Genomic DNA, 18,742 nt, shown 5'->3' on the forward strand with positions numbered 1-18,742 from the left:
ATTTTTTTTGTTTTATTTTGTTGAAATAGAGGTTCTTGACAAAGTCAAAAAGCCTTGACGCAATAAACTAATTTACGTGTTTTTTAATGCATTTAAAACTTGGAAATGGGTCGGTGCTGACCCGAACACCAGAGGAAGGTTAAAGTTGCTTCTGCTCAAATTCGTTACATTACTGTCTGCTTTTTCTTTTATGCAAAGAGCCTTTTAATTTTAGTGTATCAACTAGAATTCACTGTGGTTCTTTGTTTTGTTTTTTGTTTATTTAAATTGTTTTATACCGTGTTTTACAGTACGTAGGCGGGCGTTTGTGGAAAATCTGCTTTAGCATCGCTGTTGCTGTTTTGACGCCAGTCCAGCAGAAGGCCCTCGTGAGGCTGCGAACTGTTACCAGCTGATGGCAAAAAAATAACAAAGAGAAGAAGAACCAAAAAAAGATTTTCTGGTCTGTAGCCTATAGCTTGAATGTGGTTCCAAGTATGCGACAAAAGCGAGGTTTACTCATTTTCGGACACCGGTTTTTACCCAACCAGCGGTAGGGGCACACCATGGCGGAGCAGCTGTTTGTGTGGAACCTGGAAATGTCGAACAAAATGGACTATCGCTGTTTGTGCGGCGGTTGTTTTTGTAGCTAGCGCTAGCAATAGCCGCATTAATACCACATAGCGCGGTGCGGTCTTCAGTCTTGACATAACCGCAGTGGTTTCGCTGCTGCAGGGCAGGGAGTCGATTTGCACAAATAAGATAACCTGTGGAGCAAGTTGCGGTGACAAACCCACCGACTCGAGATGTTCGCTGTGTGCTTCTTATATAACTGGCCTCAAAATGCTTCAGAGAGAAGGTTGGTATAGTAGTAGTGCTTGTTTGAACTGTAAAGACCTGTTTAAACGTTATACACATAACGGCTGACGTTACTGCTGTTTACACGCATTATTTTTCTGGAAATGAAACGGCAACATCCAGGAGCCGAAGAGATGGGTCTTCCTTTGCAAAACGTATCTCTATGACTGAGAGCTGTACCCCTGTGAAACAGGAATAATGTCTTGCAAAGCTGCAGCCAAGGACAAGAAGTCGAGCTTCAGTAAGAAGCTCTTCAGGAGGGGCTCAGTGCGCTCTTTGGGCACCTTTATGGGCAAGGTTCTGAGGACACTGACAGCCCTTTCACACTATGGATCTGAAGTGCAAGCAGAGGAGGACAAGGATGATGGAGGGTTTTCCTCCTTCAAATCTGGAGATAAAGATGATTTGGCAATGGACGAAGGTGACATGGGAGGGTTCCTGTGTGGTGACAAAGTTCCTGGGGTATCGGGTCTAAAAAACCACGGGAATACCTGTTTCATGAATGCAATTCTGCAGTGCCTCAGCAACACTGAGCTCTTCGCCGAGTTCCTGGTTCTGGAGCATTACAAAGAAGAGGAGAACGACGAGGGCAAACCCAAAACGACTGCAGCGCTTCTCCAGAAGAAAGGTCCTCTGGCCAAAGGAGAGGTCACCGAGCAGCTGTCAGGACTTGTGCGGGCTTTGTGGACGTTTGAGTATACACCACAGCACAGCAGAGACTTCAAGGTAGGACGGAGTGACTGGACATGAACAACACCTGTGGCTCACATAATTATAGACAGCGCGACAATAAATTATTTAAAAGTTATACCCTATGGACAGCATAGTACTAAGTTACAGGAAGTCTAACGTCTGAAAACTAGAAGCCAAATGCAGTGGACATGGAAAAGACAAGGACAGAAAATTGGAAAAAAAAATAGCTTAAAATAATTAAGCATTCAACCTTTATTCATTTTGCATCTGTAATCTTTCAGAATAGGTGCCAAAATATGGTTAACTTCTAAATGCAGATGAAATAGTACCATGTTTTTAATGTGCAAAATATTGCTCAATTTCTCACATTGTATTCAAACTGTAAGTTTAAAATTACCAGCATTAGTTTATTCGGTTATCTTTATTCAGACCTTCCTAACATTTTTATTTTATACCATAGTAATGCATCCCTCTTTATTAGTGATCGGAAATACCAATATTTACTGTAGGTTCTGTGACCTCTGACCCATCGCCAGGAAGATAAATATGACACTAACTAATTGCTGCTAAAAGGAAAAACATGTTGGGCAAATGAAATTCTGTTTATTGCAATACTAAAAATTTAGCTCGTGTCAGAACTAGACCTGCTGTCACCGCAGCAGATGTGCCTTCAAACATTCACTTCCATTTAGAATTAATCTCCAGTATGTTGGGCCTTGTCCTTACCTGTTGTTGACTATAAAGAGGATAAACACAGTGGTCATTCTAACCAAATTTAAACAGATAAAGGGACAGTGGTGTAGGTGTAAAGTGGAAAAACAACACAGTACCTTGAAGATAAGAAAATAAAATCAGACAGAAGTATTTAGTACAAAACCCATCAGATTACAAGACGATATTTCATTTCAACCTGGTAAGGAAGGACAGGGTTAGTCACGACCACGCTCCTAACAATACTGGCTGAAATGCAACCCCAAATCAATACAGATCTTACCTCATGTTTTAGTAAAGGTGCAAAACAGTCTAATATGCATTTATCTATTGGATTCCGTCTGACGTCGTAGTGGAAGTGAATCTTTTAAAAACCTGTCGAAGTAGCATGCATATTTCTTCTGTTACAATATTTTCTGTTGGCCTTCTTAGAAATATTTTCTGTTCTCTCCATTAAACCAACTATAAGATTTGATTAAATCCCAGCCATTTGAGAAACACTTGTCTTCTGTACATATTCTTTACAATGACTGTTCCAATAAAAGTCATATTTTAACCTGCTCATTTCTGTGGTCACACAGATAATGGTTTGTATTTTGCATGGTTTGCATCATAAAGTCTTATAATCTTGTTAAATAAAGTGAATAATGAGGCAAACTGGGTCGTAAATACCTAATTTAGCAGACATGGATTTGATATTATTCATGACTTCTACCTAAAAGGCTGTAGAATTATATTATAGAGTCCCATCAATTTTTATTTCTTTGGCCCAAATTCACAAAACACACATTTTTCCTACAGCTTATACATAAGATTAAAATTAGATTTTCTATTCAACAGGGACTTCCTCATAACGGGGACAAAGGGAGGGACGTTTATACTACCAATAATACTGTGTATTGAGTTGATATGAAGAAAACAAAATAGAGCAGGATATGTTTTACAAATATTAGTTTAAACCACACTAGATGAGCAAGCATTTTGGGAACAGTATGGAGAAAAAAAACACATTTTTAACGGGGAAGAAATCTCCAGAAGAGGCAGACTCGGTGTTCACACGTCTGCCTCAGCAGATCATGCGACTGAATTTGTTAATTGCATATGCGTGACCCTCTCAGGGTAACTCATAAAAACAGGTATTGCGAAGTAATTGTAGACACAGTTGTTAATTGTGTTCCAGAGTGTGGGTTTTATAAATGCACAGATGTTCTGGCTTGGTCAGCATCGTTACCCTTTGGTTTCGTTGCAGAGTGTCGTGTCAAAAAATGCCGTGCAGTTTAAAGGGAACGCTCAACACACGCTCAGGAGTTTCTGCTGTGGCTGCTGGACAGAGTGCACGAGGATCTCAACACAGTCAACCCCAACATCAGGCCTCCTATTAAGGTGAATTACAAGAGTGGGTTTTGTGTGTATGTGCGCGTGCATGTGTTCTTTTGTAACCTGTTCGTGCGCACAGTTTTTGTACGTGATGTGATTTTATCACTATTTCTTGAAACAAGATGAGCTCCAGACAAATTATGACCCAATCCAGTGATTTATTTTTGGGAAGAACTATGCAAAATCCATCCATCCATCCATAAATTGTTATCTTAAATAAGAGAAAGAATAACATCACCATTTATCTCCTCTTATTCCAATAAAAACTGTCTGGTGTTATTTCTCTTTCTAACTGTCAACATATTAAACAACAAAGAAATGTATAAAATATTTATTGGAAAGAGTTCCTTTCTTTATGGAATCGCTGTTTGTTTCTGTGGAAGTTTTTCCCACATTCTATTTGAACACCTGAATGTCACTTAGGCTGGTAGGGACGTCACGACGTTTTTAAGTAGGTCATACCGCCACCTCATTTCTGCTACTAGAAAGTCTCACGGTACGACTACCGATGTTTGAGATAACTCATTCCCCTTCCCTACGCTTTGATGCACGATTTCTGCAATGCAAATTGTCACACATTTGTATGGATTTTGAATTGATTCATGATGCATTGTTACATCACAATTTACAGCATTGTTATTGGTGTTTTTTTTAGATCTGTATGTGTCTGCATATAGTGTGTGAAATTAAAAACAAAACAAAACAATAAAACAAAGTGAGGACACCAAACAGGGGAATGATCTCAGACGGTTTTGTTTTTCTCATTAACAAAGAGTAATTTCAATCCAAATGGAAACATATGTCTGTAATAAAAAACCGTTGCTTGAGACAATGTATTAGACAATATATCTATAATATATATATATATATATATATATTTATATATTATAAGATCATAAGAATATTTATACTAAAAAACTTTCATTTAAAAAACTTAATTTTTTAGTAATATTTTTTAATAAATAATTTTAACTCTGCATGCTTAACAGAGCCAACTGAACTGAACCGAAATTGAGCGAAAAGATGGAGATATTCCGTTCAGTCTAAACACCAAAGTCCAGACTAAACACCAAAACATGTTTGATTGTGTGTGGGCGTTCTATGATGTGTTGTGTCTGTGAAGAGTTTTAATTATGGTTCATTTAAAATGAAATGAAACCCCATTTTAATGTTTATTATTTTGAGACATCAGAGAGATTATTATTATTATAAGTAGAATGTAATGATTCTTCTCTGTTCCTCCTTTTTTTTCAGCCACCTATTGAGGAAGACGATCAAACCTTAGAAGGTCCTTCTCCTCCTCTGTCTGCCGGCTCATTTGTGCATGAGCTTTTTCAAGCTCAGTACAGGCAGGTTTAACGTCAAAAAAAAAAAAAAAAAAAAATAGACTTTTGTGCATCCATGTTGTTTGAATTATAAAGATAAATGATTCTATTCCCAAACAGGTCTTCTCTCACCTGCCCACACTGTCAAAAACAGAGCAATACATTTGATCCCTTCCTCTGCATCTCATTGCCTATTCCACTTCCTCACACACGGTGAGTGCCGCACTCGAACTCTAACAACAGTTTCCAAATATACGCTTATAGTAAGTTTTTCATTTAACGAGCGCAAGGACACACGTGGGTGGAATACGCTCTGTTGCTCAGGGTGTCGAGACGGCAGTTTAATTTGTACACATATCTCAGAATTTGTACCTGTTTGGGTATTACAACTTCTTATTTACACATCAAGCAGGACTCACTTGTGATTTCTGGTTTGTTCCAGGCCTCTCTATGTGACCGTGGTCTACCAGGGAAAGTACTCTCACTGCATGAGGATCGGAGTGGCTGTTCCCCTTAACAGCACCGTTTATCACCTCCGAGACGCCGTTACACGTGAAACCAAGATCCCCATGGATCAGGTGCTATTCCAGTCACTTAACAGAGCTCAGAGTCTGCCGTAGTCGGGTCACGGAGTGTTACTGCAACGTAAAGAAAGTCAGGTCTCCTCGCAGAGGGAGCTCACTACACAGAGAGTCTGTCGTCTGTAAACACTTTTGTCCTCAGGGCTACAGCAACTGGGTGGCTAACACTAATGAAAAGCATTTATGAGAGTAAATGTCAGTGACGGCTACCGTGTCATAAACAGTGAAGCTATTATGCCTGCTGTTGGAATGACAGAGTTAATGTTCTCCTTTTTAATGTGTTTACAGTTTGTTTTGACTGAAATGTACTACGACGGTTTCCACCGCTCTTTTTGTGACGACGATGACGATTTAAACATCATTCAAGAGAGCGACTCCATCTTCGCCTTTGAGACCCCAGAAACCTTCAAACTGGAAAATTTACGTACAAAAAGAGGTGATGCTGATTATTTTATTTTTCACTAATTTTATTTTTATTTACAGAGGTCTAACTACACTTGTTTTACAGGGAGCCTTTTGGCCAATCTGAATCACAACAACTTAAAGTATGGGAATGAAATCAGCAGGACTCCGTCCTTCATGCAGGGAGCGATGACTCCGGTAACTGCATCACCAAATAAAACCCCTGCACCGGAAAAAATGATCCTGTTAGTTTGTAACAGAGCTTGTACTGGCCACCAAGGGAAGAGGTACACAGTCAGAGGACGTCCATTCTCATTACACTGCCATTTCATTTGTTTTTTGCCATTTAAACAAACCTTAGTATCCTCAATTCATAAAGCTAAAAAAAAAAAATGTACTGTGTCCGTAGATTTGGTCTGCCATTTGTACTGTACATGGATCGCACTGTGACTTGGGATGGGCTTCAAAAAGAAATCCTGGAGAAGATGCGTCATCTTTTGCGACCGGGCGTCTACATCCAGGTAGGTTGTTGAGTCAGGCGTGATTCCCACATGTTCTGTTTTTTTTTTTTTGGTCTCTCAGAAGACCTAATTGATGTCTCTGTGTATAGGTGGGACCATTTAGTCTGAGGGTAGTTGGCGTCGTCGGTATAACCTACCTCCTTCCTCAAGATGAGCGACCTCTGTGCCATCCGACAGTGGAAAGGTCAGTTTGAAATTTAGTTTAAAAAAATGAAGTCAACAAAAAATTCACCAACATTTTGAATGATTTAGTTTGGTGCAAATATGTTTTTTGCTTCATAACACAAAATATTTTTCAGAGACAGCCATTTTCTGTCTTATGTTGATGCTCAAGTGTTGTCGTGAAGAACTGTTTAACTTGCTTGCTAATAGCAAAGCAACTGGTAAAAAAAAAATGTTGGTACCTCACATTATAAAGCCACACCATTTACTAGCTGTGTCTTTAAAATCATGTTCCATTTTTGATTATAAATGTAACTTACAGTCTGAAAGCTGAAAAATCAAGACCAAAGTCAAGGGCACTAACTAACAGCACGAGTGGTTTTTGAGAACACACTGCAAATTATAAATGATCGCACAGTAAAATGACTGTTAAATTGCAGCGTGGTTCTAACTCGGCACGAACACTTCAGTGAGTTAAGTGCCAGCAGAGCGCACAAACAAATAAGTGGAAGGTTAAATTCAAGCCCATTTATCCGGCAGGATTATTGACTGGGACAGATTGTCCTCAGTGGTTCTGGATGTGTCGTATTGTCATGAGTGCCCTTGTGCGTCCGGCGCCAAAGGGCAAGAGATATCCCATCCCAAAATACAGGTTTCTTCTTTTTTTTTTCTTTCTTTTTTTTCTACCTACACTGGATCAAGTGTATCTAGATCCAGCTAAAAAAAAAAATCCCATCAATGAGATTCAACAAAAGTAAGTGAGTCCAATTTCACATGCTCAGTCATTTCCCGAAGGTTAAATCACTGGTTGCATTTGTGTTAGTTTTAAATTAAAATATCAAGAGTTTCTCTCAGTAGATAGCGTTGAGTGAAAAGGTTGACTCAAATCGACAGAGATTAAAGTAAACACTGTATGTGTATATATGAAATTAAAGATAAAGACTGCCCCAATAAGTCAATATGGTTATCAGTAAAAAAAAAAAAAACGGTTGACAAATCAAAGGGAATTGTTGTGTACATTCGAACACAAAGGAATTCTGGTGAAGTCACAGTTCTTTTTCTAACCGTCCAACCTGTCACCACACATCTGCCTTTGTTAGTATTATCTCCCAAAGACACGACGTGATGACGTGTCCTAACAAGGTATCTGAATGTTAAAAATCCTGTTTGTTAACCCTTAATACGGTTAGATCTTCTTTTTAAAACAAGTCACAACATTGCAGATTGTGTGGCTGAGCAACCTTTCCCTTCAGTGTCAGACTAAAAGTCTTCGTCATTTTCTTAGGTAAAGCCCAGTGGTGCAGTGATCCTCGACTGGTCTAGCTTTAGCCCCTAGCATCACAAACATTGACCCTGATCAAGGACAATTTTCAACTCCTTAGATTAATTGAATGGAAAGATGATGCCGTTTGAACTTGAGAGGAGATATAATAGTGTGCTTCAGACATAGTGACATTTTGTCCTCTTTTGTCCTCTGTATAAAAACCCATATTTCATAAAGTCTGTCATATGAGTTTACCATCCTCAGTTGTGGTAAGTTCATAGCGTATGGATGGCTTCTTTTATAATGTGAAATCAACAAAGCTCCATGACCCACCGAAAACCAGTCCGCGAACCCACATTTGGGTAACGACCCACCTGTTGAGAATCACCGATGTAGTGTATTTTTCTAATCTTCGTCTGTTGACTTATTAGTGCACAAAAGCCTTCCACGGTTTCACATGACATACTTTACACTGATATAACATTTTAATATATTCTTGCCACCCGATGTGTCGTCCCCTTCTTTTCCAGAGCGTTCAAGTCCTGCGGGCAAGGCGGACCACCGCATGTTAAGATCGTGGTCGAGTGGGACAAAGAGACCAAGGACTAGTGAGTTGCACCAGTTCACGCTTGTCATTAGACTAACGACAATCACTGTACTTACTTACTGTAAATGTCAGGTTTGCATCTAAAACTGCAAGTTATATATAGTTATATATAAGTGGTCTTCCTTTTTCCTGTATATATTTTCTTCTTCCCCGCATACTTGACATCTACTTGACATGTGCATTTTAATAAATATATACTGTATATATGTATGTATATGTATATATGTATGTATGTATGTATGTATATGTATATATATCTATCAAAATGGACATGTCAAGTATGCAGGGAAGAAAGAATAATATATATGTATATAATATAAATATATATTATATATAAATAAATATATAATAATAATAATATAATATATATAAATATAATATATAATTTATTTTTTATATATATATATATATATATATAGGCCAGCTTAAGATTCAGCATCTGGACCCGGTTTTATTTAGGAAAATAAACTGTTCCAGGCCTATCCTCACATGTCTAGCGTGTTGACTAAATGGATGATTGTGGTTCGTCCTCCCACAGTCTGTTTGGTCACACCGAGGAGGAGTACATTCCTGATGCAGAGAGCGTGTATCTGCACAGGGAACACCATCGTCAACCGCAGGGTTGCACTCTGGCCCAGTGTTTCCAGCTCTACACCAAGGAAGAGCAGGTTAGAACTTTCCTCTGAGCGTTCCGTTTGAGTGCGGGGGAGGAAGACTCTTCCTGTCTGAGACAGCTTTTATCCACTGTGTGGTCAGAGCCCGTTCGTGATTGCTGCTGCGCCGTGTCTGTGTTTGTTTTAGCTGGCCCCAGACGACGCCTGGCGCTGTCCCCACTGCAAGCAGCTGCAGCAGGGCCGCATTAAGCTCAGCCTGTGGACGCTGCCGGATGTACTCATACTGCATTTAAAGAGGTTCAGACAGGTAATGAAGCGCTTTCTGCCCCATAATTAAAGTGCTTGTTTCCAGAATGTGTTCTAAGCAGAGCTGCTGCTGTTTTCGTGTGAAATCCTCGTCTCTCAGGAAGGCGATCGCAGGGTAAAAATGCAAAACATGGTGCGGTTCCCGTTGATGGGCATGGATATGGCACCTCATGTGGTGAAGAGAAGTCAGAGCAGTTGGAGTTTGCCTGCCCATTGGTCACCGTGGAGAAAGTCATATGGCTTGGGCAGAAACCCCGACGACTACCTTTATGACTTGTACGCCGTGTGCAACCATCATGGCAACATGCACGGAGGCCACTACACTGGTAAAATAAATAAAATACAAAAAAAAACCAAAAAAAACAATGGCTGTCATGATTTTTTTTTAATCCCTTGTTTTTATTGTTCCTCTCCTAATTTTACAGCGTATTGTAAGAACTCCATCGACGGTCAGTGGTACTGCTTTGATGACAGTGAGGTCTCTCCGGTAGCTGATGATGATGTGTGTCAGCAAACAGCGTATATCCTCTTCTACCAGAGGAGAACTGCTATCCCGTCCTGGTCGGCCAACAGCTCTGTCGCTGGTCAGTCTCCATCCAGTTCCCAAAATCTATTCATCCCTATTAAACCATTTGTATCATAATTTCTTCACAAGATCATGAGACCTATAACTTATGAACAAGATTTTTGTCTCAGGCTTCAAATATATTTATTTTATTTAACCAGGAAAATCTGATTGAGAATCAGAATCAACTCAAATAAAAATCTTTTTTTTTTTTTTTTTTGAATAAACTCAGGATCCACTAGTTCGTCCTTGTGTGACCACTGGGTGAACAGGTTGCCCGGTAGCCGGCCTGCCAGTTTGACCTCCGGAGCTTCGTCCAGACGCACCTCCCTCGCTTCTCTGGCAGAATCGGTGGAGTGTCCAGGCGAACGCAGTGAGGATGATGGTAAGGACGGATGTCTCATTGTGAATTCCTTTAGTGTAAATGACGTTATTGCCTGAAATTTAAAATCTGAACTAGTAAAACAGTGACTGTAAACCATTGTTCTGTAGTATTAAATGTAGTATTAAGTGTTGTTAACATTTAATTATGTCTGCTTGGACCACAGCAATATGAGCATTCTAAATTTATGTATCAAAAATGCAGCAATTCTTCCACTATTAGGTTTACTTTTGTTTAAAAAAGTAAAAATAAAAATAATCAGTCAAGTAGATTATCTTTAAGTTTAAAAAAAGAATCAGTCAAGTAGATTATCTTTAAGTTAAGAGAATAAAACCTTTTCTCGAGTCTTCACATTGCACTGACCTCTCAATATGGTTATAGTCTATAGTTTCAACAGTTTAAGGTTTCCTGCACTTTTACTGTAGAAGGTCACCTGACTGACCACAAAGCTGCATCAGCAAGTCTAATAAAAACGTCCCCCTTCACAGGAGGATTCTCCGTTCGTCCTTTCGTCAGAAGCATCCAGCGACAGAGCCTGTCCTCGCGGTCGTCCATCGGGAGCCCCTTGGCATTGAGCGACAGTGGACTAAAGCCTTCTTGGTCGCTCTCTGCCAAGCTGCACATGAGATCCAACTCCCCTTCGCGCTTCTCTCTGGACTCTCGATGTTCACCTCCGCTGGAGAGAATAGGCGAGTCCTGTGATGACAAGGTTTCTACGTCCTGTTTTGGCAGCTACAGCAGACACGAGCGGTACTTTGGGAGCAGGACTCCAGTTTCTGTGATGGAGAGCAACACAAACGACCAGGACAACAGCAAAAGGTTCCTAGACATGATGTACTGCAGGGCTCCCACTCCAGTGGAAAAGAAGAGCGCCAAAAATGAGCCCACGGAAAACAACAACCAGGTCACGGCTGTGGACCAAAACAAACTACCCGCTCAGACAACCCCGGCAAAAGAACAGAAGCGTAAGAGCAGCATTGGCGGCTTCGGCCAAAAGGTCGAAAGCAAAGTTTCCACGAAGACCTCCAACAAAGCAGAACAAGATAAAGCGTCTAAAAAACGGCTGTGCTCCACAAATAGGAACTCGGCTACCGACACACCTTCTAGTACTCCTGTTAAGGGAAAGAAGGTCAGCACGACTAAGGAGAAGAGCGTAGGCATCAAGAAAAGCATCTCAACCCCCTGCACGACTCCCTCCAAAACGAAGGAAGCCGTGGACACGACACCGCATCACAAGCCGTGCGTACGCTCCACACCTCAGTCCTCCGCTTCTCCTTCGCCTTCTGTCAGGAAGAATACCAGCATAGCCGACAAAAGCACTGTGAGCAGTCGCAAACGTATGGTAGAACGGAGCTACAGCCGGGATTCTATGCACACTAGCCCTATGGTCAACAGTCTTCGAGGCAGCTCGGTAGCTCGCTCTTCGCCCTCCAGGAGTGGCGAGAGCGCCCGCGTCGACCTCTATAGTTTCAACAGTTTAAGGTTTCCTGCACTTTTACTGTAGAAGGTCACCTGACTGACCACAAAGCTGCATCAGCAAGTCTAATAAAAACGTCCCCCTTCACAGGAGGATTCTCCGTTCGTCCTTTCGTCAGAAGCATCCAGCGACAGAGCCTGTCCTCGCGGTCGTCCATCGGGAGCCCCTTGGCATTGAGCGACAGTGGACTAAAGCCTTCTTGGTCGCTCTCTGCCAAGCTGCACATGAGATCCAACTCCCCTTCGCGCTTCTCTCTGGACTCTCGATGTTCACCTCCGCTGGAGAGAATAGGCGAGTCCTGTGATGACAAGGTTTCTACGTCCTGTTTTGGCAGCTACAGCAGACACGAGCGGTACTTTGGGAGCAGGACTCCAGTTTCTGTGATGGAGAGCAACACAAACGACCAGGACAACAGCAAAAGGTTCCTAGACATGATGTACTGCAGGGCTCCCACTCCAGTGGAAAAGAAGAGCGCCAAAAATGAGCCCACGGAAAACAACAACCAGGTCACGGCTGTGGACCAAAACAAACTACCCGCTCAGACAACCCCGGCAAAAGAACAGAAGCGTAAGAGCAGCATTGGCGGCTTCGGCCAAAAGGTCGAAAGCAAAGTTTCCACGAAGACCTCCAACAAAGCAGAACAAGATAAAGCGTCTAAAAAACGGCTGTGCTCCACAAATAGGAACTCGGCTACCGACACACCTTCTAGTACTCCTGTTAAGGGAAAGAAGGTCAGCACGACTAAGGAGAAGAGCGTAGGCATCAAGAAAAGCATCTCAACCCCCTGCACGACTCCCTCCAAAACGAAGGAAGCCGTGGACACGACACCGCATCACAAGCCGTGCGTGCGCTCCACGCCTCAGTCCTCCGCTTCTCCTTCGCCTTCTGTCAGGAAGAATACCAGCATAGCCGACAAAAGCACTGTGAGCAGTCGCAAACGTATGGTAGAACGGAGCTACAGCCGGGATTCTATGCACACTAGCCCTATGGTCAACAGTCTTCGAGGCAGCTCGGTAGCTCGCTCTTCGCCCTCCAGGAGTGGCGAGAGCACCCGCGTCGACAGGAAATCCGTGAGGAGTTCCAGCAGCAGCTCCTCCGTCACCAGCCTTCGCTCACCCAGCGTCTCCACCAGGGACCTGCAGCGCAGCAGCAAGTCCGAGGAAAAAGGCTTTTCCTTTTTCAAGAGCGCTCTCCGACAACGGGAAAGCCGTCGGTCGGCGGACTTGGGAAAGAGCACCATGCTTGTTAAAAAGGCCTCAGAGAGGACGTGCAAGCAGAACAAGGAGATCGCTGCTGAGAACGCGCGGCCCGGAGACGCCGCGTCGTCAGACGTCCGCAGAGGTGAGACTAAGTCCGAAATAAAAGAGTCTTCCAGACCCCCCAGCTCGCTCAGCCGCACTCTGTTGCACGTGGGCAAGTCCAAGTCTTCCTTATCTGACTCGTCTCTCAAGTCTCCGGCAAACGGGAAGAAGCCCCTGGAGAGGATAGCGTCTTCCCGAAAGTTGTCCACTAGCACGAAATCTCCCGCAAGTACAACACAGAGGCCTCAATGATATACAGTCACCACAGTCATATTTAACATCCTTATTGCAGCTAATTTTCTTGTGCCTACATTTAAGAGATCATCAGATGTATTTATCAAGATGTACGCTATTGGTTTGTACATTCAAATAAGGTTTTTTTATTATTATTTAGTGATAAAATTATTGCTTGAAAGACTTAATTTTTATTCTGGCTTCATGGTTTAAGATATATTTTTTGAGGTCTGTATGACGGCAGAGAGAATTTCCCTCCGTCGTTCCTCAGAAAAGGGACTCGTTACACCTTTAGTAATATTAGAAAAGACTCATTTTTTTAAATCAGCACCTTTTATCAGTGAGAAAAGAAAGAAAGAAAAAAAAACCCTCCCTGTTCTACAACATCTGTCATGTTGAGGAGCATTTTTTTCACAACATCATCTGTCATGTTGAGGAGCATTTTTTTAACAGTTGGAGAGGTCACTTTCGTTTTGTTTCACAGTTGAAATAAGTTGACGAGTTCACCTCACTTACACTCAACAGAACCCTCGGCAGAAGGGAATGATTTTGTTCAGCCTAATGTGACTAATGTGGTGAAAGGAACGCTAAATTAGCTGACATTAACAGAGAATTATCACTCAACCAATTATGAGAATATTTGACAATCAATTTTGTAGTCAAAAAGCCCTAATGTTTTATATTCCTAACACCATCACGCTCATGGGAGTTTCATTTCAAAAAGTACTCGTCACAAAACATTTCGACTTTGGCAGGACCTCACCTTTATCGGCCGTTACTGCAGACTGGTGATACCGTTACATTTTCAAAATAAAACATTTCGACTTTACTCTGTTGTTTTAAAACATTGACAAATTATCTTTGAATGAAAAAAGTGTGGCCTGGTACCAAATGGCCTACGGACTGGCACCGGTCCCCAGACCGGTGTTTGGGAACCCCAGATCTATAGGACAGTGCTGAAATGTCAATCATTATCTCTAAAAACCTCTAACTCACAGTGTCTTAAGATATCATTTGTTGTCCAAAATTGAATAATTCTTAGTTTACTGCCATAAACAAACGGCTGTGGGCATCCAACCGGCCCACTTTTGCAAATGACCAGTTCTACTATTAACGACCGACTATAATATCTATTTGTATGAATATTTCATATAAAAAAAAAAAAAATCCTGGATGAAAACTGGCATCGAGAAATTGCGACAGACGTTTTGCCATTATTTTTCATCACGAATCATCTCTGAGGTGTACCTGGAATGACACACCTTCACATGAATTCACATCGCTGGAGAATATAAATACTTCAGTGCAGAAACTGACAAGAAAGTTTGTCGATACGCTTCTTCCTTCCTCGCGTGGGAAACAAACTTTTGCGCCTCGCAATACTGTACCCGGGAAATAAAAATGGCCTTCGGCGACGTAGTATGTATGCATCACTGGAATGTCGTTTGCACTTTGCGTTTCCTCTTACACTAAGAAGTTATCCATTAATGTATATATGATATAGTAGATACACGCGCTTCATCTTCACGTCACTGTTCAGTTTGAAATGTCGTCCGTTTCAAACGTACCACTTATCACTAGGGAAATTCAACAGGTCGTAAACCATGTTAAGGCAACGTTCATCTGAACATTTCAAGGGGTTTTGGTCAAAGCCGTGTTTTTCAACCATGGGGTCGGGACCCCACGTAGGGTCGCCTGAAATGTCTAGTAATTTATAAAAAACAAATTACTGATAAAAAATATATTTTCAACTAATTATTACTCTTTTTTAAATTAACTAGCATTTGCAACACAGTATATCAAATACGATCAGAAGCTAATTCCAGAAATAAATGTCTCTGGAGTTGCCAGAAATTTGTGACGTCAAAATGGAATCAAAGGTTGAAAACCACTGTTTTCAAGCCAAATTTCAAGCCCCTTCATTCCTTCAGATGCTCTAACTGACCAACACTTCTTTGGTTTTAGGAACCATTACTCCAACACTGACCCAATTAGAGTGAGAAAACCACAGAACTGTTGGCAGTATAAAACATTGACCCCATTAGTAAAGAGGTCACTGTTACCACTCAGTGTTTTCAGACTAAACCCGATGACGACACTGTACCGTTCCGCTGTTGTTTCGCCCTAAAGCCGCTCAAATGATCGTCAGCCGTCGTAGCACGTAAACTGAGGTGTTTCTTGGTTTGTCATCACGGCTGCCAACATCCCACCTCGTCACTGAATCCCCTTAACACTTTAGAACCTCCTGCAATATCAACACCCATGTACTCCCAACCCTCTATTTTTCCAAACTGGGCCAAGCCTCAATAAGAAGTTGAATGTCTGGTTTGAATGTTAATAGACTATAGCAATAACATACTTGATTTTATTGGTAGTAGAATACCTGTAGCTGCTCTTTTCTACCTTCAAATATATCAGGTACTTGTGCGTGGACCTTGTGTCGAAGGTGAACCGTCACTTTTTTATTTTTCCAGAGAGAGAGAGAGAGCCACGTTTTTCTTTTTCTAGAGAAAGAGAGAGAGAGAGAGAGAATATGCATAAAAGTCACCAGATTTGACCTAAAGAAAATGATATGCCGTTCACGTAGGCAAAAAAACCCAGCACTTTCCAAATGTAACGCCGCTTCACTTTAACTTCATGAATTTTTTTAAAACGACGAAGCTTAGGCCAAACTTTATTGCGGAACCGTCTGAAAGCCGCACGGTCAGCATTTTGTACGACACTTTTGATTTTTTTTTTTGTATATAAATATATATAAATAGATTCGCTTTGCCGATTGCTTATATACAGTATAGGAAAATATACTGTGGAAACATCATGGAATGGAAACATCGTGTTGCCAATGTCCCCGACTGATAGCAGTTCAGTCTCTACATCCACCGCAGTTTTGTTGTTTATTTTCCCTCTCTTTACTTTTAAGAATTGTCTGCACCAATATTGAACTTTGTTACTGATGTTAGAATAAAAAGGGAGACGTAGACAAATTTCCCCCGAAGCCTTAAATGTAAACCGACTAACCTGCTTAGCCACCTTTTTTGGGGCAGCATTGAAATAGCATTTCTCAACACCACCACCACCAGAAACCACTACGTAGGCCCTATGTTAGCTGCCAACGGATCAGGAGTAACACGATGCATTTTTATGTAGCCCCAAAAAAATTAGCTTTATTCAGACCCACTTTGTAGCTCAAGTAAAACAACGTAAGGCCTCCACTGGTATACAGAACTATTGTTTTTATTAGTATTATTTTTTTTTTATAGTCAGTCATTACATCATCAAGTTGTTTTAACCACATGGCAAAAAAAAGTGTCATGAATTTGTGTGAACTGTAGCTTTTGAGTGACAGAATTCAAAGCTGTTTTAAACTTGGCACTCGCGTCCATATTTTGTGATTAAAAAAAAAAATTAACATCATTGTCTTCCAGCGCTGATACAGTGGAAAATATAAAACTTTTTTTTTTTTAATTTCATCGTCAGCGTCTTATAACGTCAACAGCAACCTACCTAAAGGATCTTCTTACAAATCCAGAAGTTGAAGCAATCACACAAAAACCATATCCGATGTGCGTCAGTTTCAGAAAAGAAATGACCATATCGCCAAAAAACTTTTTTTTTTTTTCCTTTTTTTACTCCATATAATTTTAAAAAGTAGATAAGTCAAACTTAGGCCTGCAGTATCGCATGTAGATGCTATTGCATGTATCGTCTGCAGCTGTGTACACTAATCTTTAGCCAGAGAACTGCTGGTGTATGCGTCACTTCACGTACGCACTAATCCTGTACGTCATTGTGTGTAAATGACATCATTTGATGACTAGGTAATAAGGAACTCAACTGTGTATATATATATATATATAAAAACATGGAAGCTAAGGAAAACAAAGTGAAACTCTGCGAGAATGTACATCTTTACAATGACAGTTTTTTAAAATTTTTTTTTATTGTCGTTACTTTACCGACTCGGTACCTACATCTGTTTGCATACGGTCAACGGGTTACAGTTTATTACCGAACACTAACCCATTTTAATGTAATTCTTCTTATTTTTTTTATCATGTATTTTCTGCTGATCTTTGGGTGCTCTTAAGAATCTTGGTAGGTTCCTTTGACCTGCATGTGTATTTACTGTCGTCACCAGCGGAGACATCTCTCTGGGTGGGACTAACTCGACGATGCTAACAGCCTACTGTACGAATGTGTTGAGGAAAAAAAAAAAAAAAGACTTTAAAATTTCTACTCTGTTCAGTTGTCACCATCCGCATAAAAAAAAAAAAAAACATACATGTGCATTGTTTCATCTTTAAAGGCAACTAAATGTATATCTGTAGCTATATGCAATAATGAGAGATAGCAGATTTGTAGTTTTATATTATAATAAACAGTGATGTTTAAATATTCATTTGAAACACCACTGGGTTCTTGAGCCATATCCGTTTCTGTCATTATGACGTACTGTGTTTTTTCACATTGGTTTGTATTCGGAGTTTACCCACGAACAGTACCAGGCAAATCTTTCAGTCCACAACAGTTCGAGTTGTAATCAGTTTTTCTTGTAATCAGTGGATGTAGGGAAGATCATTTTTATTGCTATTACAGCTCTTTTAGTTCCACCTTTTTGAGGCGAAACCACTTCAAGTCATTTAAATTCAATAATAAACCACTAGATCAAATCATTTGTAATGACCACTGTGACTAAAACTCCTGATTCCTCGCAGCCAATGACATTAAGACGGCACATTTACTTGTGAGTAAGTCTGTAAATAATTTGATTCGAATTTGCAAAATAGTCGCAGGTTCATGGTTTATTACCACATACTAGTATATTTTACTGTGAAAATAGTCACAGGTTCATGGTTTATTACCACATACTAGGGGTGGATCAATCTAAGGATCGGTATTGGTCAAAATTTTAACATTGAAACGTAGCAAAAAAAAACAACTATAGCCTGACAAATCCGATACCTGAGCCTAAATTTTTAACATAACTTTGACGGAAACAGGGATACTAATGCCTAAGCATTGGCATATTTATGCGATATTGGCAAATATTGAAAGTCGCAGTACAGAATTGGCAAATAAGAAAAGAAGGTACTGTATTTATGCAATATTGGCAAATATTGAAAGTCGCAGTATCGGTATCAGACGTGAAAAAGTGGTATCGAGCCATCTGTACCACGTACCACACAGCGTAAACAGTGGTAAAATTTAAAAGTTCAACTGTTGACTTCCAATTTTCAGACAATCCAAATGGCCATGGTGGAGAAGAATTAAATCCCTTAAATACTACGGCTTTACAGTCATACCGCTGAAAGGTCAAAGGTGACTCCCAACACTTAGCGACCGCTAAACTAAATTAACTGCTGCAGGTACTTTTAATTGGAAT

The 18,742-nt window shown here is 40.7% G+C and overlaps 1 protein-coding gene and 1 long non-coding RNA gene across 2 annotated transcripts; both read left to right on the plus strand.

The window, feature by feature from the left end:
* Positions 1-164: 164 nt before the first annotated feature.
* Positions 165-13,700, plus strand: usp31 (ubiquitin specific peptidase 31). Its single transcript, XM_025064577.1, is given in 17 exon segments — positions 165-1,563; positions 3,491-3,536; positions 3,539-3,624; positions 4,873-4,967; positions 5,064-5,156; positions 5,386-5,521; positions 5,813-5,960; positions 6,033-6,213; positions 6,336-6,447; positions 6,537-6,631; positions 8,404-8,481; positions 9,019-9,148; positions 9,282-9,401; positions 9,501-9,726; positions 9,826-9,984; positions 10,198-10,350; positions 11,876-13,700. Coding segments are annotated over 17 exon segments (3,888 nt in total). The 5' UTR covers positions 165-1,035; the 3' UTR covers positions 13,378-13,700.
* Positions 13,701-15,852: 2,152 nt separating this feature from the next.
* On the plus strand, positions 15,853-18,295 carry LOC112488420 (uncharacterized). Its single transcript, XR_003052435.1, has 2 exons — positions 15,853-18,152; positions 18,206-18,295. It is a non-coding gene; the product is annotated as an uncharacterized LOC112488420 (long non-coding RNA).
* The last annotated feature ends 447 nt before the right edge of the window (positions 18,296-18,742 follow it).

This window comes from Cynoglossus semilaevis, chromosome 17, assembly GCF_000523025.1.
Source record: "Cynoglossus semilaevis isolate Cse_v1.0 chromosome 17, Cse_v1.0, whole genome shotgun sequence".
In the NCBI taxonomy this organism is placed as follows: Eukaryota; Metazoa; Chordata; class Actinopteri; order Pleuronectiformes; family Cynoglossidae; genus Cynoglossus; species Cynoglossus semilaevis.